Below are 26,638 nucleotides of genomic sequence, written 5' to 3' on the forward strand. Positions count from 1 at the left end.
TCCAGATAAAATTTCATAACTTTTTATTGGACAACAAGATAAAAATATCATTTCCGTAATTTAATTTAGAATCTGAATTACACCAATACTATTATTACAGTTGATTGCAAACAATAGATTTTAGGTAAAATCTTTTCTACTGAATTCAATTTTATGATATAAAATATATCCTTAATATTTTTAAATCACTAAAATTTGCAATATTTTTGAAGAATGGTCATTTTTTTAAAAAACGTTTACAAAATGTGTCTTTAATTAAAAACAAGTGCGATGAAATGGTCCAAATCAGAACCAATTGTTAAAACTAATTTGAAAGTAGCAAAATGACATATAAGGTGTGAATAATATTCCTAAATGATACTAACAACACTCATAAAACGTCATGTTACGGAACTGATAATGCGTAATGGGAATGATAGGCATATTACGGAGTTGATAAACACATAAATTTTCAATGTAAAATCACCAAAAACTATTTCATTTATCTAACAAATCAAAAATATATACCTTTAAGTGTATTATATGCAATACGTGGATAAATATTTAAAACATAACTGTATTTGACATTTTTTGTTACGGAAATGACAAAACACAATAAACATATGAACTGGAACGCAGTTATAACTATTCTCCAAGAACCATCATGAATATTAAACACAAAGAACATATTTCATCTTTTCATAAGTCTAGAATGTCTTCGATTTGGTGCCAAACGTCGTCATTTAAAAATTCCGCCCAGGCACACTCTCGGGAGCACCGTCCAATAATGACCACAGTCATTTATTCATAAGTCCAGAATGTCTTCAATTTGGTCCCAAACATCCCATGTATGGCAATTAATTAAAACCTTAAGTATTATTTCTATAATAAAACCTCCAGAACTGCACAGCAGGACATCCAGATCTAACATCTGATAAACAGCAGACGGCAATAAAGATTAAGATTAATACACGGAAGTTGTGTAGTATACACGGATTTAGCGGGAAAGGGAGTGGGGGGGGGCAGTTATAGAAAGGCTTAAACTAACCTTTAAGCAATTATCAGAAATTAATGACCATTCGTTTACTAACATTTTCCATTAAGATTGAGTGCCAAGAAAACAACTTAAGTTATAAGCTAGTTGTAATATTGATACGTAATTTTTGCACGTCATTTCATTAACGAACTTTCGTAAGTACTTGTGCGTGGCGTCATATTTAGCATTCAAATGCGCAATACATGGTCTCACGTTTAGGCAAGCAATATAAATAATATCATCATGAACTTTTCAAATACCCCAAAAATAATAAGAGCAAGTATATGTCCGGAACCCCAAAGTCGCGCGGTGCGGCTCATATGATCATTAAGCGACATTGACTTTATTTTTCAACAAATATTTACGTTTGAATAATAACAGAAAATGTTTTTTTTATGTTTTCCATCGCATTGACTATGTGCTGTCCGTTTGTTTTTCTGTCCTGCTGCAAGCTTAACTCCACCGCCATCAATTAAATAACACAAAGCCAATACATTGCCAGCAATGGGCTCTTCTAAAAAAGTTAATGAGGCCAAAGGTCTTAGATCAGAGGTCGTTTCGTCAAGGAACTTATTGTAAAATGGCCATTCAATGTTTTTATTCAATTTCATATATACCACAGGGGCAGAGTGCGTTGTTATGCCACATCCCACATCCCATGCCCCAATCATCAAATACCAAAAAGTCAAAAATATTTCCAGGTTTAGAAATAACGATTTGGGAACTGTAACAAATATTAAATCATAAGAATTTTATTCTTATACTATTATTCAAAACTCTATTTAAAGGGAGTCGACTTGCCCCTGTATTTCCCTATAGCTGATGAGATAACCATGCTCAAGAATCTATAACTTTGTCAAATGTTAACCAAACTCAACCATTTGGGACTTTCCATGGAAAATCACTATGAATATTTAAGGAAATTTACACATTTACCGATCATTATTATACTACCTTGTTTATCAGTAATGCATACTGTTAGGTTAGTTACGTATATAACACAATGCTGCATAATAGTCACACGCATTGTCTGACAAATAGCGTTCATTCAATTGACTTATTACCTCACAAGGATAAAACAATTAACAGGCACATGCTTATATTTCATCCTGTCCCTTGCGTTCAAGTCAGTCCAATAACAAGGTGCCGGTAAATTTTAGTTTATTAGGTTAGATGACCACGTGATGTTTGTCTACAGTCAGTTGGTCAAGTGACCGTGAAACGGACTTTTTTCTATTGTGAAATGTCAGAGGAAAAGCACAAATTATGCTTCAGTGCCTTATTAATAGTCCACCAACAATCACTCGCCCAGACAAATCCGTCACTCTGCATTGCAATGACACTGGCAAAGAAAATCGTTCAAAATATCTACATGTGAGCTTAACCCACCCGTAATGCTGAACAATGTATAACATTTAAAGGTATTTAATTCCATTTCTGTGGCAAATGACATAAACTCACTTACAACATCAATGAATTATCTATTTTCCGGTGCAGCTCTGAACATCCAACACGTTTTTCGTTAACATAAACATGAATTAAATCCTTTAAACATGTGCCGTTTATTTCTAAGCACACGTGATCTTAAAACGAAGACCTGCGTAGTTTGTGACCTGCGGAATAATTGTTACATCATTTGATACTGTTTGGTGACTGATCCAATGTTTATGCACTTTAACAATCCTTCAAGTTTTGCATTGATATTGACGAATCAAAATGCAATCACCTTTAATTTAAACGTATCGAATATAATTGAACAGTTTTGAGAACTATTTTTGTCACATTTAAACAAGGGTACCTAGTGTGCCAATTTCAACAGAGAAAAACAGCTGTCCCCCTTTTAACTTTTCAATGTATTTTTTGATAAACAAAGTAACATGATTAATAGAATAAAACTTCCTCCATCCATGACACTAACTTTATATTCAATATATGCGACTCTTTTTTCTGGAATTCATGGCAATGTATGCTTACCGTAAAATGTCAGGCTGAAGGAAATAAATGGTTACGACCAAAACACCTGTCTACAACTACGAACATGGACCAGAAGCTTTTATATTAATATTAATCTTGAATATTATTATTATCATCATCATCATCATGTTTCATGTATCATCGATGACTTCAAATAGTTATATCGAAGTGGACCCCTAGTAGATAATGGTTTAAATGGACTCGTGATGTTTCTAACGCAGAGCGTCCACTTTTGGTGCGAAAGGTCGCTGGTTCAAACCGAAACACGATAAAATATGAAACCATGCCGTAGCTCCCTTGCCTAACGCTCGATATTGAAAGTGTAGTTCTTAATAAATGGTATATCCGGTATTTGTTTAACCAATGAGTAACTCTCATACCTCCACAAAGTACTAACGGAGCAAAGCTCCCTACTGTTTTCAATGTCTATTGACTTGAGCTACCACGCCTGTTTCTTGAGCGCCCAGGCAAACATCTGTTTGAAATTGTTTGTAAATACCTTATACCACTTTACACTTGTTTAAAGAAGTAATCAATAATTGAATTTTCAAGCATTTCGTAGAATGGTGAAGAAAATATTGTCTTATGCGGTACAGTATTATAATGATAAGTTTTATGCACGAGGATTACGTGCGGGTATGATACTGGCTATTGTTAGTTCTACCGGACGACTTTCTTACAGCTCTCATCAACTTTTTCATTTTTATGTATTTTTCATAAATTACATGTAGACACTAATCTTGTATGTCGGATAGTTCATTTCGGTCATATTATTCACATATTCTGCAAGAAAGGCCGACATGCGTACTTGAAACCTTTTACCGGCGGAATGGGACAAACGGGCACACGTTTCCAGAGTGACTTTCATAAAGCCATTTTTATCTCTGGAATTTCGTGGGCGATTCGAGTCACAGCTGAATATTTTTTGTTTTCATTCTCATTGATTCTTGTAACTAGCTCAATTGGTTAAATAAAAACGTATACTTTTATGAGATTTCGTATACATTTCTGTACAACAAGTACATATACATTACTATCTGTTATTTTGTACATGCCGGTATTGGCACAATAACACGTCTGGTGAAAGCATTTTGTCTTGTTTCTTTTTCTTTAGATAAGTATTTGAGTAGAGCTTAGACTTTACCAAGTATGCTTTCTCTGCGTACGAAGTTTCAAAAACTAATGCGTTTTTGGTTCATGAGGTATTATTTTGCTGCCCTGTCAAACAAAACAATTAGAATGTGCATAATCTCCAAATGGTCAGCTATCCACATATCACGTTTCATGCATATATCTTTGATTTTCTCGTAGTTGTGGCCAGATTAAGTTAAATGGGTATTTTCTCCAATTCCGTTGTCAAAGCAAAAAGAAGTGAAAAGTTTACAAATAACATATATCCAAGAACCTAGTTTCATCAATGTGGCTTTCATTAATTTTAAATAATATAGAAATCGTGTCAAATATTGCTATTTTACTATTTTCGTTGTCATAGAAACCAAATTGTTGGCCCGACAAAAATATAACAAGTATAATTAACCTACTGACCAGTTTCCACATAGCATGTTTCATTAAGGTACATTCCATCCATTTTTAGACCTATAAGATACATTCAAAAAGTATTTCACTATTCACTATTTTTGTTTGCACAGAAACAGCCGTTTTGTCAGAAAACAAGGAATGTGCATACTGTACTGAGGGTCTCTATCAAATTAACGGATCGTCAGACAAAATACGTGAAAGGGTGTGCGTAATTTACTTATTGCCTTTAAAATTAACAATCAAGTTACACAATCCTAGCTTGCCCATTTCTTGAGATCAAGTAAGCAGGTCCCGGATCAAGACATTCACACAGCGTATGTTACCATAGCTGTTTGTTTGATTATTTGAGGTTATCAAGGTCTGCCCGCGCCAATTGGCCGCATTATGGCTTGACCCCGCCGTGACGCCATCGCGACTTATATTGTGTTTAAATGCCATAACACGGCCTCTAAACGCCAGCTCCACCACTTTACGGTGGTGCAAAGAAAAAGAGTTGTCGACACTTCCGTGGTGGCGCTGTGCCCTATGTTTACATGAACAAACGTGAGTATGATTTATATTTTATTTGATAATTTCATTTAACGGACATATTTCGAAAATCGGAGAATGTGGTGAAGTAAACGTTGCCATTTCGTCTTCTTTTCAATCATCAAACTCAATTAAATGCATATTGATACACATATGTTAAAGTGAACGAGCCAATTTTTGCGAAACTCAATGGAAACCAGTTATATAAGACTGCTGACGAAAAAGATCGCAGATTTTTATATTTAAGTTCAAATAATGATGTTTAAGGCATTTTTCTTAAACCGTTAGTAATGGTTTAAGCCATAAAACATTAACTGTTGAACGGAAATATGATAATCTACGGTCTGATTTTTTGTCAGCAATCTTTTATCATTGGTTTGCAGATATTTATGAAAAAAAATGGTCTTTCACAGACAAAATGTATATCTGTGAGAGTGCAGCTTTAACATACGTTTATAAATATGCTTTTAATCAAGTTTGATAATGAAAAAATACAAAATTGCAACGTTTACGTCAATGAACGTTTGTTTAAGTTACATTTAATTGTTATAAGAGTTTTAATTGAAACACAATTAAGGTGAACTAGATGCACTTCAAACTATTTTTAACAAAGTACACCGCACATTGTGTCAGGGCCACATCTATCCAAGCAATAAACAACAGCGACTTTGAAGCTCGTCATATAATGTTAATGTCCGAGCACAGAAATGAGGCGTCAATACAGTCATATTGTAGAGCACCCAGCAACGTCCAGAAGAAAGAGCTCAGTTCAACACTAATCTTCTCACGCACTCTGGCTCTACTTCCGCAAAAGCTCCCATTGCTAAACACGTTACCCCACCCACCGCCACAATCGTTTCAACCGATGTTAAATTCCAAACAAATGACAATACACTTGCTAATTTGTCCAACACCGTATTCCAACATGGTTCATACACCAACTGCTCCTTCAAAATAACGCTAAACAAGTAAATTGACTGGAATTTATCTTCAATTTGACAACTCGTGACTAACAAATGCTTTTATCGCGATTTATCGCGAGATAAAATGAGAACTTTGCATGTGGCGATATTATTGCCGTTTTCTGTTATTGTAAATGTTTCATGACCCCAGTTGTATTTTTCTAGTTGTTATACAGTTATAATACGTATATAATACGTATATATAATATATTTTTTCTTGAAATATAGAAATTAAACCTATAAATAAGGAACTATTTTAACTGCGCATACATTGTTGTATAACATTAGGTTAAGGTAGCTGTTTTAATTTTCCCATCGATGAATACATCGACAGAAAGAAAAAAAATGAAAATGCTCTAAAATGAACATTTAAATTAATGTAGATATAAGTATTAAAATTCGACATTTTGCATTTTATTGGGGTATTGTATGCAATTAGGATGTTCAAAATAGTGGCTTGGGACTCCACCATTTTGAACAGCCCAATTGCAAACCATACCCCAATAAAATGCAAAATGTCGAATTTTTATCCTTGAAGAAAGTCAATAATGTTTTATTTACCTTTATATCAAAGCCATCGCTTTAGAAGCAGTTCATTTTTTGTAAGTTCAGTAAAACATCCTTAATACACACTCATAATCTCTGTTTTAATTAGGTCTGAACTATCTGAACTATAAATGTTGAACATTTTATAACGATTTTTATATACCAGCAGGCAATAACATTTCAGACAGCAGTAGTTTTCGAACAATCGCCAAATTGGACTTATTTTGGATATAAAATATTAAGAGTCTGGTCAATCATGTTCTTAAAACATCTCAACAGTTATACCCATTTCATCAGACAATGCTTATTTGAACATACATATCAGGTTTACTGCTGCGGTTATTGACTATTTATTTTGAAAAAGTGTGTTCGCTTAAGATACTATATGAAAGTATTACTACGTGGTATCTAAAAGTTAAGAGTCGCTTTTGAATCAATCATTCAGAAAACAATAAACGTGCTATAGACACAATGGCTACCGGGACGCGACTTGTGATAGCAAATCTTAAAACAAACCAATCGCGATAAATACAGAATACTTTTGTTGGGACGCTAGCACACTTTGCACACACCGTTTGCTGCTTGTGAGGCACAGTGAAATACTTCTTTGATAAGGGCTCATACATGGAGGACATGTACACAAAATATGCCAATGGCCGACCTATATGTTCCGATTGTAGAACGAAGGGCATGGAGGTAAAACCATGTGGAAAGAAGTTTGTAGAAGAGAAGAGTGTGAACTTTATATCAAACGTGTAAACATACGTTTTCGTGTTGAAAAACCTCATGTGGCTGATATGATTGTAACAGAAACGATTTCTTACAAAGTAACATATTTTAATTATTTCCTTCAGATGATATAGTATAAAATGTTGATCTAAAACAGTTCCTTTTGCTCTTTCTGGTACATATATAAAACATATAAACTTTTCAGGTCATTTTTTAAATACATAAGTGCCATTTAACTACATGTCATTCTGTGATTTAAAAATCTGAAATTTCTGAACGGGAGAAAGTAAAAATGTCCGTTTAGATGATTATTTTACCAAATAGAAAATGAGGATGTTATGTTTTCCATTTTACAACTTTTAAACACTATTAACATATAAACATACCAAACATAAATAGTCAATGTTTTTTAAACTATCTTTCCTTCAACTGAACACATACCAACATTTACGGGAAATACGAAGTGTTCGTCGGCTGCCACATGGGATTATGTTTACAAATTTGGATTACTAAAATCACCAGGGACAAGCCGATTTTTGGAAACATTTCTTACAACAGGTGATAGATTTTGAAAGTTTGTATTACATGCTGTATATACATAGTATACATTCCTGCTTTTGAAGTGTGAATAAAAGTTAGTGTTGCTGCAAATGGTGGCATACAATTTGTCAGTATTCTGAATTGGCTTTCTTAAACCGGACTTCAGCACTTACCGTTAAAATGGGACATACCTCTGGAGATTCATGATTCAACAACAAAGTGTAGTTTAAAAAAACTGTTGATTTTTTCTTTCAATTTGACATACTAACCATATCAACAGACCAATGTAACTGCTAGTCAAAGTGTAACCTTGTAACCTACTAATAAAGTGCACTGGACTTACTATAATAAAATTAGATCGACTGATATCCCTTTCAAAAACAAAAATAGGGATCATTTTCTGATCAAATTGTGTTGTCAAAAGTGTTATTTTATGGTTCTACATTAAAATTTAGTTACATTCTTGTGAGATGGGCATATACCGCTAAAAGGTATCCTACCACTGAATGTCCTTTGGACAAAAACAACCCGTTCATTGAGGTACAAATCTTTCATAAACAGTCGACATTGTTCTTACATTATGACACACTCAGAATGCAGAAACATATGTTTTCTGGACCTAGTACAAGGAACGTTCGTCCTATTGAGTAGGTCGTTTTCAGAGTTCGTACACTTTTATATTTTAAACAAAACGCTTTTCGTTGATTATGGTAAGAATATTACCTGGAGGTCTTTGTAACTTTCTTTCGCCATGGATGCTGAAAAAGATACATGGATCGTTGTTTTAACTGATTTGTAATATGAAATAAGTAATGGCTTTGTATTAACTATCCACTTTTCTCTTATTAACAATTAATCAAAATATATTTATAACAGAATTCGTTCAATCAGTATTTGCTTTTATAAAACATTGCATTTTCGTGGTTCGTCAGACCATTTGTTTTCTTTTCGAATTCCGTGATTCGTAGTTGTATGGTACTCAAGTCATTAACATTCTAAGATTCTATTATTTTATTTCATTTCATAAGGTATCTTAGAAAGCAAGAATTAACTCTCCCATACTACATCCTAAACCCTTGACAACTCTCTTTAACACCAAATTCTTAGATAAAAAATAATGAAAATTATAAAACGTGTGACATTGCTGAAACATACTGACAATAGTCTAGACTGTCTTAAGTTTGACAAAAAAATCAAATACTTAGTACCAGTTTTTGAGCAATACTATAAGACGCATAACGTACCACTGCGATGACCGGCCAGTTATCCAACGACGGTGTATGTGACCTGAAGTGGTGAGTTATGTTTCATATATCGGGCTTAACATTTTATGATATTGCCATTCATATTATATTATTCGTATTATTAATTATTAATTAAATCACAACTTCTGACCACGTTAAAATCCGCCAATTCACGTTGATGTCATTTAAAATATTTTTTTAGTAAAACAAATAATGATGGATGGAACATTTGAAGAACTATTAAAAGATAATGATATCGACTTATTTCGGAATTTGGAATTGACATTTTGTGATTTTAAAGCATCTGAAAATTTAACAAAACATGAAATCAAGGAATTGAAACAAGAACAGAAGGAAGACGGTGAACTGGAGGAAGGACAAGAAGATTTTACTAGGTTTAGAAGGGTTGGCGAGGAAGACATAACGGTTTTTGAAGAGTTCAGCAGTCAAAGAGAACTAGAGAAAACACAAAAGGGGCAGTAAAGCTATTTCAAGGTATGAAAGTGTTGGGGTCTTTTCATCTTATGTGAACATTCAGTGTTAAAAACTTAATTTTGATTCACCAATTGCTGCATAGATAAAACAAATTAATTTTAACACATAAAAAATGAACAAAAACAGTGTTTAAAACTTAAACATTTACAATAAAAAGATATTTTAACACGAAAATAAAAATATAAACAAAATTCATTTAACAGGAAAACGTAATTCTAAACATCTATTGTAATAACATTATTAACACTAATTATTTTAGAAAAATGTGTTCAAAAATGCATTTTCTAACTCCAGATTGGCACAGAGCTAGGTATGCTGAGCCTCTTAACATGTCTTCTGTGTCAGAAGAGTTACTTGGCCAGATTTTGCTACTGCGAAGTCTTCCCGCAGCCATCACAAAGGCACTCAATTGTTTTCGGAGTTGGGTCTAAGGTTTGCTACAAGAATAGTTTGAAGAACATACGATCTGGTCTGAACAGACATCTGACCGACCTCGCAAAATGGACATTGTTCATCGCACATCATTTAAGGCTGCAAAACGTTCACTTGATGGGTTCATGAAAGAACCGGACTTTCCCGACCCTGACATCACAATACTATCAGCGAGGAAAGTTTTCTGAAGATCATGACGGAATTGAGTTTGTCACCCTGAAGCACGACACGCAGCAAAAAAAAAACTGCCAAGGTGGGCTTACCAAGGATGAGGCTCCATCTGACCAAAGAATGTATACGACAGGAGGCCGGTGTTGTCCTGTAGCAATGATGAAGTTACTCATTAGTAAAACCGACAAATCTGCATCGATGATGTTCAATGCCTGCTTCAAGGATGCCATCACAAGACCTGTAGCAAAAATTACATTGAGTTAATCAATGCGCCTCTAGTACAAGCATTATATAACATAACCTCACTGAAATTGCAACATACTACCTTTCAACGGGTTTATCTTCATTACTATGTCTTATATAACATACCAAAAAGTCCTAAGGAATCCAAGTGGTGGAAAATATTGAAAAGTACGGAAATCGGTGCTGGTATTTTTCCCAGTATCACCCATGTTAAAAGAAGTTATTTGTGCATGTCAGCTTGGCTGATGCCCACATAAATGGTTCAGTGCTATCAACAATCTACCAGAAAACTTTGGATAATATGCAATATGAAATTGGATGCAGTACAGTGCATGTCCCGGTTTTATTTTCATTCTTTTACACTAGTCTGATTTATTAAAAAAAATAATAGCACGAGAAATAAGATTTTCATAGCACTTTTAATAGGCAGCAATGTTAAGTTCATATTTCCTGCATTTAATACATAAAACTGTTGTTACAATATGTTTCTAGCTATTTTCATTGCATTAAGTTGTAAAAGGTAGATGAGTCGTTACAACACATTGTATTTGTTGTGTTCGTTTATTTGGATAGCCATACTTTTCGAATACATTTTTAATAGTAGCTTCTTGTACAGTTTCAATGTTACATTGTCTTTTATATACAATTTTATATTTTTTATTGCACCATTCACAAAATTCATTTTGGATGATGGCAATACCTGGCAACTCAACAAGTAATTCGAGAAATAAACTTAGTAACTGTATGAATAATCATCCTTTTCTACTCAGATCTATGTGCAGCAAATGTCCAAGCTTCAGGTGGAACATTCAAATGTCTACCAGAGATTTGAAGAGGGAAACCATGTGGTCAGGATAAGCGATCGCCTTTGGTCTGGCATCTCAGTTAATCTCCCAAGAGGGCGAGGGATGACAGAGCAGCAGCTTGTAACATGGCTCCTCGCTATGCCAGCTTGTGCTGACGTCAAAAATAACACGTCAGAGCTAAATTCAGGAGTCAAGTACAATACTGATAAACAAGGACATGACAGATGCATGACTAAAACGAGACATGAAGGACATACACATAGTTCAGAACCCTCGCATTGAAAGAAACCCCTTCTGCCCAAATCCAAGCTTGCGAAGTAGTGTCTAGACTGGCTGGAGTCCATGCACAACTTAGTGTGAATGTATTAAAATCAAAGACCATCGGGAACACCATCTTGGCTAGCATGTATTGAAAATCTACTGCTTAAAACACATTCAAGAAAAAGAATAAGGCAACCACCTTTAACACTCAATCCTCAGTGATGATTGTTGGCGAAGCAGTTCAGGTGGATGCTCAATTTCTTTTCCAGCGACTCAAAGTTACTGAGAAAAAATCAAGAGATCTGGCATCAGTGTTCAAGAATGAGCTGTGCAGTCACCCACCAACACTGCTTGACACCTAACTGCTACTTCGATAGCCACAGAAACCAGTGCTAGCAGATGCCATGTAGTCCCTCCTCACATCTGACCTTCCAGAGCTCACAGGCCAAGTTATATATGTGCTGAATGGAGGAGCACTTGTTCGGCGCATCCCATGGAAACGTGGATCCACATGCAATTATAAATGAATGTTGTTCACTGATTACGTCACAAGAAGTATGGAGAGGCACTTGTTGTGTTTGATGGTTATGAGGACACATCCATGAAGGTCATGACAAACCAGAGAAGAGCAGGTGGAAGGACTGGATCAACCGTGACTTTTGAAGATGACATGCCTGTTACAATATAGAAAGATGAGTCCCAGAAATAACACAAACAAGCAACAGTTCATCAACATGCTCAATGGCCACCTGTCGGACCTTTTATGCCCTCTTCTCCAAACTGAGCCAAAGAAGAGCAGAAAGAATCGATGTGTCTGGAACATCAAAGTTTTCAAGCAGCAGTTGCGTGAGTATGCACTCACATCCTCTTCATGCATGCGATCCTTTGGTGTGACACGACACAACATCCCGCCTGTATGGCATTGGTAAAGAAGCCTCCCTCAAGAAATTCATAACCGTAGACTTCCATGAGCAAGCTACAGTGTTTGGCACACTGTCAGCATCCACAGCAAATGTTGTGACAGCAGGAAAGAATGCGTTGGTGTGTTTGTATAATGGGAAGCCTTTGGACTCAACTTACTACGGTTAAACCGTGTTTGTGAGGACGTGGCTACTAGCATTTTTCATGTACAGCCACAGAGCCTACCACCTACCTCAGCAGCAGAAAAAATGTCACAGTCTCCGTGTGTACTACCAAGTGCAGCAGTAGAAGGGAACCGTTGATGACCTCCTGCCACAGGACTTGGGATAGAAAAAGAGTGATGGGTTGATTTTTCCTGTCCAAACTGACTTACCACCAGCTCCTGCAGGTCATTAGATGCAGATGCAAGACAGATTGCAGCAGCCTGAGGTGCTCATGCAAGAAGCATAACATTGGGTGCTCTGTTGTATGTAGCAACTGCAACGGATCAGGGTGTGCTAATTCATTTCAAGAGGCTGAACGTGTAAACGGTGAATTTGATGATCATGAAAACAGCAACCAGACAATGTCTGACATCTTAACAATTTATGTTGCGCTATTAATATAATCTTTCTTCATGTCATTTTCGTCCATTTTGATACATTTGTACTCAGTGTTTGCTCTGCTATCATATGTATAGTAAGCGCAATAGTGATGTTTCTTTAAAGTATTGTTTTAGGAATAAACAACTTCTTATCGTTATGCATTATCATTTTTGTTGAACATCAGGCCCCAATTACTAAAAACGTCTTATATCCCTTATAACAGGATTTCGCTTATTTTGTGTTTCAATATTTTGCTTAATGTTTTCTTCTATTTAGACTTTAAATAGCAAAATTCCAAAGAACAACTTTCTATTATCAAAATAAAACTGAAGTATGTGTTAAGGCGCTAATTGAAATTACCTACTTAAGACTGTTAAGATTAAGAAGTTTCGAGAAATTTGGGCCAGTGCATGTACTATGGAAGTATATGGCAGGCCATTATAAGTGAATGAAGGTCATCAAAATATCTTATCTGAAGGTAATGATCATCTCACCTGATCTTCCTATGAACATATGTGTTTAGCTATAAATATATTGTCAGAAAGTCCCTAAATATCCAATTATAAAGTACCAAAGTAGGGTTAAGATTTTGTTTGAAATACTTTCCACCTCTTGGAATCCTTAGGACTTTTTTTGGTTATAGATGACACTTTTATGAGTAATGAACACTTGTCAGATGCTAGGTTGCAATTTGTTGTAGGTTCGGCCCTCATTTGTCACAAAATGACTGTACTAATTCCCGGCCATTATAAGCCGTATACTGGAGGCGAAGGTTAAGTGCGCCTGATTCCCGGCCATTTTAGCGGTATCCTGGGGACCGAGATAAGGTTCAACGGATTCCCGGCCATTTAAGCGGTATCCTTGAGGTAAGTTACGACTAATTCTTGGCCATTATCAGCGTAATCCTTTAAGCCGAGGTTAGGTAGCCTGATTCCCCGCCATAATAAGCGGTATACTGGAGGCTAAGGTTAGGCTAAGGCCTATTTCTCGGCCATTTTGGCGGTATGCTAGAGGCCGAGGTTAAGTACGCCTAATTTCCGCCCCTATTTAGCGGTGTCCTGGAACAATATAGAGATTTTTCGTTAAAGTGTCTTTATATATAGAAAACATTACATTTACTTGTTTTCGTTTACAATTATCATTAAACCATAAGGTAAGCATTTTGACATTGAGAGTTTGACCAATTTGCACAATTGCTTGTTTGAACTATTTATGAGACATATTGCTGATTCTGTGACATACTTGTATTTAAACATCAAACATTCCAACTGTTTGATAATTTGCTCTGAAGAAAAATTAGTCAATAAAAACATAACTACTTTTATAATTGTATTAAAACATCCAACAGTCTGGGTGTTTTATATTTTGCTCTCAAGAAAGAATCAGTAAATATCGTGTTGAACTAAACACTCAATACACCAATATCAGTTACAAAGTGAACATGCTTTTTATCCTTTACCTCGTGAAGTGGTTTATAGTTCCTTATAATATCATTCCTTACTATGTGATATTACCTTATGTCTTGTAGTTGGATTAGTTTAAATGTATTTATTTGTCACAAGAAACTATGCAGGTTACGTGAATAAAAAGCATGTATAACTAACAAAATGACTCTGCGTTTGTATTCTAATAACTTTTCCTTGACTGATTTGTTTGAAAAATATTTTTTATGTTACATTTACAAATTAAAGCGTGCTTTGAAGTTTATTAATGCTACTTGCAAGTCGAGGGGTGAAAGCGAAAAGGTTCTATCTGCTTCTTTATTTAATGTCACTTAGAACCTTTTCGCTTTCACCTCTCGAAGTGGAGCAGTGCGTTTAAGTTCAGCCCTAATAAATAGGTCTTTAAATCGATATCATAAATCATGTTGCAAAAAAACAGAAGATATTAAAGGTAAGTGAATACGAATATGGTCAAACTTTGACGTTCATGTTTTTCATTACTTTTTTTTATCAGTGTTACACGAATCTCTACTTTTTTTGGTCATTTTGTTCATAATTATTACGTATGAAATGCATTTGGCTTCAAACAAAATAGCCTTTTTTCCACAGCTTTGTTCAATAAAGTGAGGTATATGCTATAAACACTATTTTTTGTATGACAAAACTTTCATTAACTGGTATCTGCACCAATTGTAAGAATCTCCGGTTGTCGATTGGCGCATTGACGGCAGGTCTTTATTGCGGAGCATTCGATTGCTGACTGACCGTGGCTTTCTCGGACTCGCCGAAGACATGGTTCTAGGTTTAAGAGGGAAATCATGTTTTGCCTAGCGTTGTCGATATAGTGGCGAAATCAACGGTCATGAGTGATCTGGTTAACTTCACCATTTCTATAATCCATTAACAGCGTGTTGTTACTTTTTGTGAAGTAGCGAGAATGGCCGTTTGCAAAATCGTCTTAAGCTTATTGTTGTACATCTTGTTCATTTTGTTCGGCACTTTGAGTGGTTTTGACATTACAGTAAGTCTGTTCATATTACAACAATTGGTATATTTGCTTTTTCTGAAATAAATAACACGAAGGCAAATTGGTTCTCATGATTGATTTCACTTCAAAGAAATAATATACATTTTTAACAAACGGATATATTTACTTTGAATATAACGTGTGTTCATCCAACTACATTAAACCTGGATTTCATTTTTCTGCCATATTTGAACTTCTCTGTTTAAGGCATAGGCCTCTTTCTCACACACTGCCAACACCTTTTCTAGACATTTCACGCACACTGGGTAACTATTCAATGCTGAAATCATACTTCCAAAAAATGGAATAGATATTTTAATCACCGATTCATCAGCTTCTGATGCCAAAAATATCGCTAGAAATTTCACCAATGATTGTGTTGATGCAAACAATATGTTGGACTTGATGTCTGCGTTCTGTCTTAACTTTTTCAAGTCCACACCTATATTTTTTGCCAATTCTTCCAAACTTTTGTCATCAATTTGAAGCTGCCTTCGATAGAACTGGGTTTCTTTGTAAATTGCCATAATTTCGACTGCTCCTCCTATTCCTGGAATTGGCACAAGTGAACCAAAGGATCCAACCAACGCTGTTCTGTTTATCCGCTGTCTTAATGCTAGAACCTTCGTTTGGATGATTTCATCTGAACGAGAAAATAATGCAAATATGGCGGCTTCCCGTTTAATGTCAGGAGCATTTTTTATTAATTCATTCATCAAATTTGAAAAATCATGTTCGTGTTTGTTGTGACTATTTACGAGTGCTATGAGTATTTTCTCCTCATTCAACCCGGCTTTGAGTAAATTGTTTTTTATATCTTCGCGTATTTCAGCTATTAATTTTTGATGATTGTGCGTTTGTGGGTGAGCTTTTTTGTCATCTTCAATGTCGTGGTCAATACATGTTCTTACAAAATAAAAATGCAAGTTTTTCTCTTGTATCTTTGTTGCAAACCATTTGTCGTTTTCTCTGAATCTCCTCTGTGAAACTATCAGGAAAAAGTCATACATGTCAAAATCAATTTTTTTTAAGTACTCATCTTTCGGGAAGTTTGGCGTACCTATGCCAGGCAAATCGTAAAATACCACGTTTTCGTGTTCAGGTAGAACATACTTTTTAACTTCTATGGTAGTTTCTTTACTCCCTACTTTTGCTGCTCCATTGTCGTCGGCTGTCAGGCCAAGAATAGCATTGATTAAGGATGACATCCCAGAACCCGCCTCGCCGATCAATGCCACTTTTAACTCCATATGCTTCCAACTATCCAAATCCTTTTGAAGTGCGCTCTGCATGTACTTTATTCCCTCATTTTTGTATATTGTTATGTACCGCATCACGTCTTCCATCGATTGACGATTATAGATGGATATCTGATTTAAAAATAAAACGACCAGTTTAAAGAAGCAGCATTATTAAAATGATAACAGTAGTTCAGGATATTAATTCACTAAAATGCGGCTTTTTATTCTAACACTATGATATGACTTTGGTGACAACCGATTAAATACTTGTATCAACATCCTCCTGAGTATTAAATCAACATCTTATGTCGCTTTAAGTGAAAGGAAAATGGCAACTGTAATATTCTTATTAATATTACAACTAAATCAGATAGATGACTTTTGAAGGTCCTTTTAATCAGCGTTTGGACTGTTAAACTAGCTTAAATGCCAAAAGTTCAATACTTACGTCTGGAATTGTTCCGCGTAACCAATTTGGTGTACCTAAAATGTAGAATATTTCTATTATCACCTCATAGTATACAGATTTACCTTCCTGGTTGGGTCATCTGAAAGGTATTGAAAAGACAATGCATGGATGAGTCGCAAGTTCAACAAAGACAAGAGTGCTGCTTTTGATGAAAGATAATACTATTTTAATAACATGAGCATTGACAGCAGCGAGTGGTTCATAAAAGGGGACTTTAATCAAACTAGCGTGCGGCAAATATGCATGAAGCATATCGATTTCTCAATGTCAGACTTAATGTTGGACATTTATCAAGGGATTATTACAAAATTCAGAGAAATAATTTTTTTGAAGACATGTACAAACACACAGGTCAGGTGTGTGTATGATCTTCTCGGGAAGAGCATAGTTGCATGCACATATAAAAACAAAGGGATGCAAGTCAAAATCAGTTTAAATAAGATTCTAGTGTCTAAAGTAGACGGCAAGCATGTAGAACACTGGTTTCAGGCTAAAGTTTAACCTTGGTAGTAGATTACATAATAAGTTTTCATTCAAGGTGCCAGCCTATTTTGCACTCCTGTCTTTAGGCTTCTCTTCCCTAGGTGGCGGAACAATAGTATATACATTGAGCGAAAAAGTACCAAATTCTATCCACACAAACGCATATGTCGTCCTGCAGGTATAGAAAATACATTTTAATACTGTACCAGAAAGTTATACCGAGATTGTCATAAATAAACGGCTATGGGTTTGGGCTGCAGATTAGATCAATTAAGAATATTATTTACAAAAAATACATTATCATAACACATGTAATAATAGACTATATATATCCACATTATTTAGAACATTATAAATTAAGATTGAAAATGTAGTGCAATATATAATCATACCTTACATTAATATTGTGTCTTTTTAAAGTCCATGTGCATAACTGTAATTCGTCAATATTTAGAAAAGCTTGAGTCGAGACTTTCAACGACTCGTTTTGATTGCAAAATATTTACGCTAAGGTATTACAGTTTCAAAGTGAGTAGTGCACATAATGAAATGTTGCACACAGTGTTGCGACTTTTACTCTTTGCGATGATCTAAAAAACAACAACATTATTTCATTTCTAAACATGTAATATGTGTCGTAAAATCTTAAGCATAGTGAAAATGAAACCAATGCATATAAGTCATTTTTTGCAAACAGCGTTTTGATTCACCGCCGAAATATGATTGATACACTATTTTACACTTTTAATTGCTGTTTTTTGTGCGTGCTTAATATGGTTAATAACAATACTAACAGGAGGTGAGGTGAACAGACATATATGTTTCGCTTTGGGATGTTCTTTACGACGAACACATGATGGACTGATTGTCTTTGATTGTCTGCGTCAGAATAATTTGTTCCTGCATTTGTCAATGAAGTATTGCGATTGTGCTTGTCCTTGCAATTTCCGTTAAACTATTGCAATTGATATACTTACCAACTGCGTTGAACGTTTGTTGCTTACGTCCTCCTGACACTGCGGAATCTTCATCCTATAATTGATATAACGAATTGGTTTGTGAAATGCGTATTATACAAATTTATAAATTTCAATATTCGAAAAACCATTATCCAATCCTTTGTAGTTGTTTAAATCTTATCAAAAATTACTAAAATTGAGGTTTGTCATTGATAAATGTGGTGATTGATTGCAAATATGTATTATCACATTCGATGTACATTCTTTAACTTTGTTATTGTGTTTAAGTTGCTAATAATAAACACTTAAATATTAATAAAATGAATGAAGATGACAAATGCGTAGATTTATTGAAATATAAGAATTGAAAACCTCTGAAAAGCTCTCAAGTCGGCGTCCTGTCACTTCATCACTTTGAATGCCTAAAACAACCGGTGAACGTTTAATGTGAAACTACCATATTTAAGTATTTTCTTTGCAAATGTCAACAAATTGTTTTACACTTTTAATTGCTGTATTTACACAGTTGCATACTATGTATTTTGTGCGTGCTTAACATGGTTAATAACAATACTAACAGGAGGTGAGGTGTACAGACATTTATGTTTTGAAAAATAAAAGAAACACTACACACCGCTTTGGGATGTACTTTACGACGAACACAAGATGGACTGGTTGTCTTTGATTGTCTGCGTCAAAATGATTTGTTCTTGTATGTGTCAATGTAGTATTGCAATTGTGCTTGTCCTTGCAATTTCCGTTAAACTATTGCAATTGATATACTTACCAACTGCGTTGAACGTTTGTTGCTTACGTCCTCCTGACACTGCGGAATCTTCATCCTATAATTGATATAACGAATTGGTTTGTGATATGCGTATTATACAAATTTATAAATTTCAATATTCGAAAAACCCTTATCCAATCCTTTGTAGTTGTTTAAATCTTATCAAAAATTAATAAAACTGAGGTTTGTCATTGATAAATGTGGTGATTGATTGCAAATATGTATTATCACATTCGATGTACATTCTTTAACTTTGTTATTGTGATTAAGTTGATAATGATTAACACTTGAGTGTAAATACAATGAATCTAGATGAAAAATGCAAAGATTTATTGAAATATAAGAATTGAAAACCTCTGAAAAGCTCTCAAGTCGGCGTCCTGTCACTTCATCACTTTGAATGCCTAAAACAACCGGTGAACGTTTAATGTGAAACTACCATATTTAAGTATTTTCTTTGCAAATGTCAACAAATTGTTTTACACTTTTAATTGCTGTATTTACACAGTTGCATACTATGTATTTTGTGCGTGCTTAACATGGTTAATAACAATACTAACAGGAGGTAAGGTGTACAGACATTTATGTTTCGAAAAAATAAAAGAAACACTTCACACCGCTTTGGAATGTTCTTTACGACGAACACATGATGGACTGATTACCTTTGATTGTCTGCGTCAGAATAATTTGTTCCTGTATTTGTTTATGTAGTATTGCAATTGTGCTTGTACTTGCAATTGATATACTTACCAACTGCGTGGAGCGTGTGTGGCTCACGTCCTCCTGACACTGCGGAATCTTCTTCCTAAAATTGATATAGCGAATTGGTTTGTGATATGCGTATTATACAAATGAATGAATTACAATATTCGAAAAAACCTTATCCAATCCTTTGTAGTTGTTTTTTATTATAAAAAAGATACTAAAATTGTGCTTTGTCGTTGATAAATGTGGTGATTGACTGCAACTCACCGTTGGTGTACATTATTTAACTTTGTTATTATGTTTATGTTGCTAATGATAAACACCTAAATGTAAATAAAATGAATGTAGATAAAAAAAATGCGTAGATTTATTGAAATATAAGAATTGAAAACCTCTGAAAAGCTCTCAAGTCGGCGTCCTGTCACTTCATCACTTTGAATGCCTAAAACAAACGGTGAACGTTTAATGTGAAACAACCATATTTTAGTATTTTCTTTGCAAATGTCAACAAATTGTTTTACACTTTTAATTGCTGTATTTACACAGTTGCATACTATGTATTTTGTGCGTGCTTAACATGGTTAATAACAATCCTAACAGGAGGTGAGGTGTACAGACATTTATGTTTCGAAAAAATAAAAGAAACACTTCACACCGCTTTGGAATGTTCTTTACGACAAACACATGATGGACTGGTTGTCTTTGATTGTCTGCGTCAAAATGATTTGTTCTTGTATGTGTCAATGTAGTATTGCAATTGTGCTTGTACTTGCAATTGATATACTTACCAACTGCGTGGAACGTGTGTGGCTCACGTCCTCCTGACACTGTGGAATCTTCTTCCTAAAATTGATATAGCGAATTGGTTTGTGATATGCGTATTATACAAATGAATGAATTACAATATTCGAAAAATTGTGCTTTGTCATTGATAAATGTGGTGATTGATTGCAAATATGTATTATCACATTCGATGTACATTCTTTAACTTTGTTATTGTGTTTATGTTGATAATGATTAACACTTGAGTGTAAATACAATGAATCTAGATGAAAAATGCAAAGATTTATTGAAATATAAAAATTTAAAACCTCTGAAAAGCTCTCAAGTCGGCGTCCAGGCACTTCATCACTTTCAATGCCTAAAACAAACGGTGAACGTTTAATGTGAAACTACCATATTTAAGTATTTTCTTTGCAAATGTAAACATAATAGCTTTATGTACTTTATCAGAACCGTGTACGAATGTTAAACAGAATCTAACAGAATAAACATTCTTTGGAATATATGAGCATTACTGTAATTGTCTTACCTAAATAGGTTTATATCAACACGCTACATATCTAATACACATACCAACTAATTCTATCCAATATGTTAGCATGTTTTCCAACATGTTATTGGAATTCACAAGAGAGTGACCATTCAAATTATTCAAAGACATGATACGTCTTATTACATGATAAATAAAATCATTAGGGTAGCAGCTACAAACTTGGTATATATATACAATTTCCAAAGACATAGTTGAATCGGAACAAAGAAATGAGGCCAAAATTGAATTTTCTTTGCTTGAATGCCTGTATATTTGGTAACCTTGTTGTGGTCTTTGTGGATTGTGATTACCTTCAACCTTTCTATCAAGCGACTCTAAAGCACGAAGATCCTGAATAGTGTCGGCGCCTCTGGGACTGAACTTTAATTCGGCTGGCTGCACAATATTCGCCATGTCAACGTCATCAAGTTGCCGGCGTAGCTCCTCGATCTCTTTCTGTAGTCTACGTGTTTCCGCCATCTTGCGACGCTCATCAACCAGCTTTTGAAGTCGCGCTCGCTCACGCAAAAGTTCATCATGATCTTGAATGTGTGAAGCCCTTTGCGCCATATTTTCTTTGGGACGGGCCCCAGTATCTGCCAATTTATCTACAAACAAAGAAAACGAACATCTGATCCGGATTTAAACTCAAGAACGAATGAAAAGTTGCCAAAACGGGAGGTCAAATTAATAGTGAGTAGTCCAACAGAATGCTCTCCCCTGATGACTATTTTTGTTTTAATTGTGTTAAAATGACCTTGAAAGCATAGTGCAATCCAAGTCATATCAGTACAGTAAGTGCTCCATTAAACTTTTAGTGAAGAGTTAAAACATTATAGTGTCCGAATGTTAGACAGAACTATAACAAAACGACTCTTTGAAATATATGACATTTCTATCATTGTTGGTTGATATTTTCTGTAGAAGGAAGGGTTTTATCAACACGCTACATGTATATTACACATAAATAGTAAGTCAGCAATAAAATACTATTTCAGTCTTACAGCCAGCTTGTCTATATGTTGTTAGTGCTCACGAGAGTTGGCACTGATCATTTGAATGCGTGTGACAAGATGCATCATGTATATTGTTGAGTAAAAACAGTTGGTTCCTCAATGATCGCTACATTAAGAACTGGGGAATTGTACAAAGATATAAGCCATATTTTTGAAACTCACTACGTGTATAAAAGTATGCTTGGCTGAAATTAAATCCTATCTATATTTGTGTAACGTATAAGAAAGATACATATATGGAATGACTTATCTTAATGCGGCGCTGATTCGGTAAATACATCCTTTATAAAGAACATAAATCTAGAAATGACACAACTGTGGGTTCAATAGAATATAAAGTTTGCTGTTCAATATCTAGCGATTACATTTTCTTTGTTGCAATTCAACCGGTTATTCCAAGATGTGTCTTGGCATACATTATCTTGTCACATACAAGCAACAAAGAAGCATAAAAGTGTCCGAATGGGAGACATTTCCTACAACAGAAAAATAAACATTAAACTATATGACCTTTACTTTCATTGTCGGTTGACAATCTATGTTGCTGCCCATCATGACTGTCCATTGTATCAATTGAGTCACTTGTGTCACCAGTCACTACACCTTTTCTACCAGATATACTTTATCTTCCCCGTGTGCGGCATTTGCATTGGCCAACATTTCTCTGGTTTTCCTTCCATATCTTTATCTGAATAAAAACAAATGAAATAAAGGACAACGAACTAAGGTTTATTGCTAGTAAAACTAAAATACCAATCCTATTTAAATGAGGTGTTCATGATCATCAAAAATACGTCAATATGGTTTTCATGATCTGATTATCAATACTTCTTCTACATCTACAATTCTGACTTCAGCTCAGCTAGCACTGTTGCTTCTTCTTGATTATTTCGTTTGTATGGGTCGTTAAGTACTTGAAATTACTTGATCAGTTTAATTGTTATTCTTCTTCATTTTGTCACGTTGAAGATTGCTTTGATAAGGTTTATACTTGTAATTTTGTTATAATTGATAAATGTAATGGCATACCCCATAATATTTTTGTATCTAAGGGATATTATTTCATTTGAATTTATCGTCAACAGTGTATCGTACGCTGTTGTTTTATATCATAAATGAGGGCGTCGTTCATAACCAATACCGCCGTTTATAACGATCCCAACGAAAAATCTTTCTAATGGGAAGCTAGCATGCTTCGGGCAATCTTGTCACGTGCCCTCCTGTATTTTAACAGCATTGACACATGACAAAATGTGAATCATCCTTACATAAAATTCTTCATAATGTAGAAATATATAAATTACTGTATTGATAAATGTAGTAATACATATAGCTATTGGGTTATGTACTGCAAACAGAATAACACAGTTATGCCTGTCTTAGTTAATTAAATAAAAGAATTGTATTCCCAACAGTTTGGTCATTGATTAAAAAATGATACTTTGCTAACAGAGACTAGCAAAGCATCGTCCGATACTTTCGTATCCATTCAGATCGCATTAAATGAGATCTGACAACAATTGTTTGCATGTTTGACAAGTATAATTAAGGCTTATCTACATTTTTGCATACCAAATATCTTATTTCATATCAAGTTTCAAATTTCAAGTTTATCTAATACTACTCATGTTCTAATTCATGACAGAACACACAATATTGAGAACATTTGCATAAAATAAATAACAGTAATTGCACTGATAGCTTGGAACAGAACGATTCTACGATTTAAAACTTGTTACATGTATAATACGCATCAAAATAGTTAGGCATGTATGGTAATAAGTATCTTCCATGGCCGAGAGTGTAAGATAGGTTCATTCCGACACGAGCGTAGGGTGTTTTGCGGAAACGAGGTTTACCGAGTTTCCGCAAAACACCCTGCGCGAGGGTCGGGATGAAACTATCTTACACGAGCGGCTATGGTAGATGCTTTTTCTCCCACCTCAGTTAAACAAAATTAAGTAAAAATGTATTTTTTGTTAGAACTATTTTGTGCTTAGTGAAAATAATTGCGTATGGATATGCGATAGCACGAAAGATAACATATTTATTTGAGTCAACACACAGTTTGGATATGATATTTTCTTGATTGATTTACCAAAATCATTGCTAAAACAACAACAACTAGTAAATTGTTCGTGTTCGCTCGATGTAATAAAGCGTTATCTTACGGTAAAACGAATAGGTATTCCTAATGTGAGCTATTAATCCCTCGGGAATAATTAAATACTTCTTAATCCATCCTTCTCATTATTAGGTTTATCACAGACTGCGCACTATGCTACAATTTTGTCCAATACACATGCGTGACACTACCGAGTGGAAATAAAACTTCAAACTTTAGAACAATGCGCTTTGATACCGTCTGCTGAATACACCGATTCTTAATCTTTGAAATCATTGATTTGCCAATTAGGCATTTTATCGTAACAGATCAGTATTACTTCTAATAATTTGTTATTGCGTATAAACGAATCAGTATAATCTTTGTTACATGAATAAGTTTATTTCTAGGCCAAGTTATAGTGATTTGAAATCAATTAATAACGGCCATACGTATGAATTAGGGATGGCAACGAGTACCCGAGTACTCGAGCACTCGATCAATCATGCGAGTACCCGAGTATCAAAACAATACTCGAGTACTCGAAAAAAATATTTATTTATTTTTTTATAAAATTCACCAAGATCACAATTACCGTAATAAACGTAAATATAAGATATTTTGTGTTTCCAATTTACGGCCCTTTTAATCCCCGCTATGTACACACTTGACCCTTATAAATTATTTGACAGTTGTGACTTTTTATCTTGGAATATTCAGGGTTTAATTTCAAAATAAAATGATGCAGATTTTCTAAACTTTATATACTCTTATGATGTGTTAATATTTTCAGAAACTTGGTCTTCTAAAACTACTAATCTCAACTTTTTGAAAGCTTTTCATGTCCTCGTCCAAAATCGAAAGGCTAAACGTAACAGTGGCGGGTTATTATTTATTACAAGAAATCATATTCGAAGGGAATAGAACTTGTTAAACTAAATAACAAAGGTATTATATGGTTTAAACTCAAAAAGACTTTTTTTGGGACGGATAATGATATATTTGTCTGTGCATGCTATATACCACCAACTGATTCAAATGTTTATACGAACGAAAACTCTCTTTTATTTGAATTTGATTTCTATGAACAACTTGCTGTCGATATAAGATGTTATAGTCAGATGGGTGATATAATGTTAACAGGTGATCTGAATTCAAGGGTAGGTCAACGATCAGATATAATTGAGAATATTAATCTTAATCGATATGTTGATATGCCGGAGTACGATGCTCCGCTTGACGTACTACCGCCCGCTCGTCTTTCGATGACCAGGCTAATCCTTTTGGTAACAAATTATTATCACTTTGTAAAGAAAATAGTATATTTATCGTCAATGGTAGATTAGAGCCAGGTCATTTTACATGTCATAACTTTATTAGAAACACATTCGCTTCTAGTGTTGTTGACTATGTGATAATTTACTTGCTTAGATAGTTTTAAAGTTCTAGACTCTACAGAGTTTTCCGACCATTGCCCGATTGATTTTTCTTTGAATTGTAATACTCTTTATAATGATACAAACTTGAATTCTACTTATGATAAGATTATTTGGGATACCTGCGATGCCAATGTGTTACAACATGCGTTAGACGGTAAAAAACGATTATTTGATGAAATTACCAATAATTTATTACATGACAATGTGGACTTTGATGTATGTATAAATAAACTGTGTGATCTTATTTATGATATATCTTTTCAGCTGAATGGAAAGTCTTTTAATGTAAACCCTCTACGTAAATGCAACACTAGAAAATCATTGTGGTTTGATGTAACTTGCAAAGATCATAAAAATATATTTTATCGTTGCAAAAGGGTATTTAAATATTCACCTACGAATGAAAATCGTTTAGCTTTTTTAAATGCTAGAGCTAGCTTTTGTGATGTTAAACGCAAAGCAAAGCGTGTTTTTATACTAAGAAACGTAATACATTATGTACATTAGTAAGTCTAGCCCAAGAAAGTTCTGGAAATATATAAACAAATATAAGGCTAAACCTATTTCTAGTAGTCACCATGTCAATATTGATGATTTTATCAAACATTTTAAGGATATATCAAATACTCCGCACTTCAGCTCATTCGACAACGACGATTTT

The 26,638-nt window shown here is 34.5% G+C and overlaps 1 protein-coding gene across 3 annotated transcripts; it reads right to left on the reverse strand.

Annotated features, from left to right (window-relative positions):
* Positions 1–15,520: 15,520 nt before the first annotated feature.
* LOC128235067 (interferon-inducible GTPase 5-like) lies at positions 15,521–24,726 on the reverse strand. Of its 3 annotated transcripts, XR_008261113.1 has the most exons (12): positions 24,606–24,726; positions 22,945–23,122; positions 21,730–22,026; positions 20,496–20,545; positions 20,149–20,203; positions 19,753–19,802; positions 19,399–19,453; positions 18,984–19,033; positions 18,630–18,684; positions 17,672–18,242; positions 17,149–17,183; positions 16,745–16,829 (listed from the first exon to the last, which is right to left on the reverse strand). XR_008261113.1 is itself a non-coding variant. In XM_052949775.1 (11 exons), exons 2-11 carry the CDS (start codon positions 22,997–22,999, stop codon positions 15,618–15,620), a joined length of 1,914 nt encoding a protein of 637 aa, XP_052805735.1. In that variant the 5' UTR covers positions 23,000–23,122; positions 24,606–24,726; the 3' UTR covers positions 15,521–15,617. The 3 variants fall into 3 exon arrangements, 1 of the variants encoding a protein (XP_052805735.1); XM_052949775.1 differs by lacking the exon at positions 17,672–18,242 and having other exon boundaries at positions 15,521–16,829; XR_008261112.1 differs by having other exon boundaries at positions 17,672–18,684.
* Positions 24,727–26,638: the final 1,912 nt, after the last annotated feature.

The sequence above is a fragment of the Mya arenaria genome, chromosome 5, assembly GCF_026914265.1.
Source record: "Mya arenaria isolate MELC-2E11 chromosome 5, ASM2691426v1".
Classification (NCBI taxonomy): Eukaryota; Metazoa; Mollusca; class Bivalvia; order Myida; family Myidae; genus Mya; species Mya arenaria.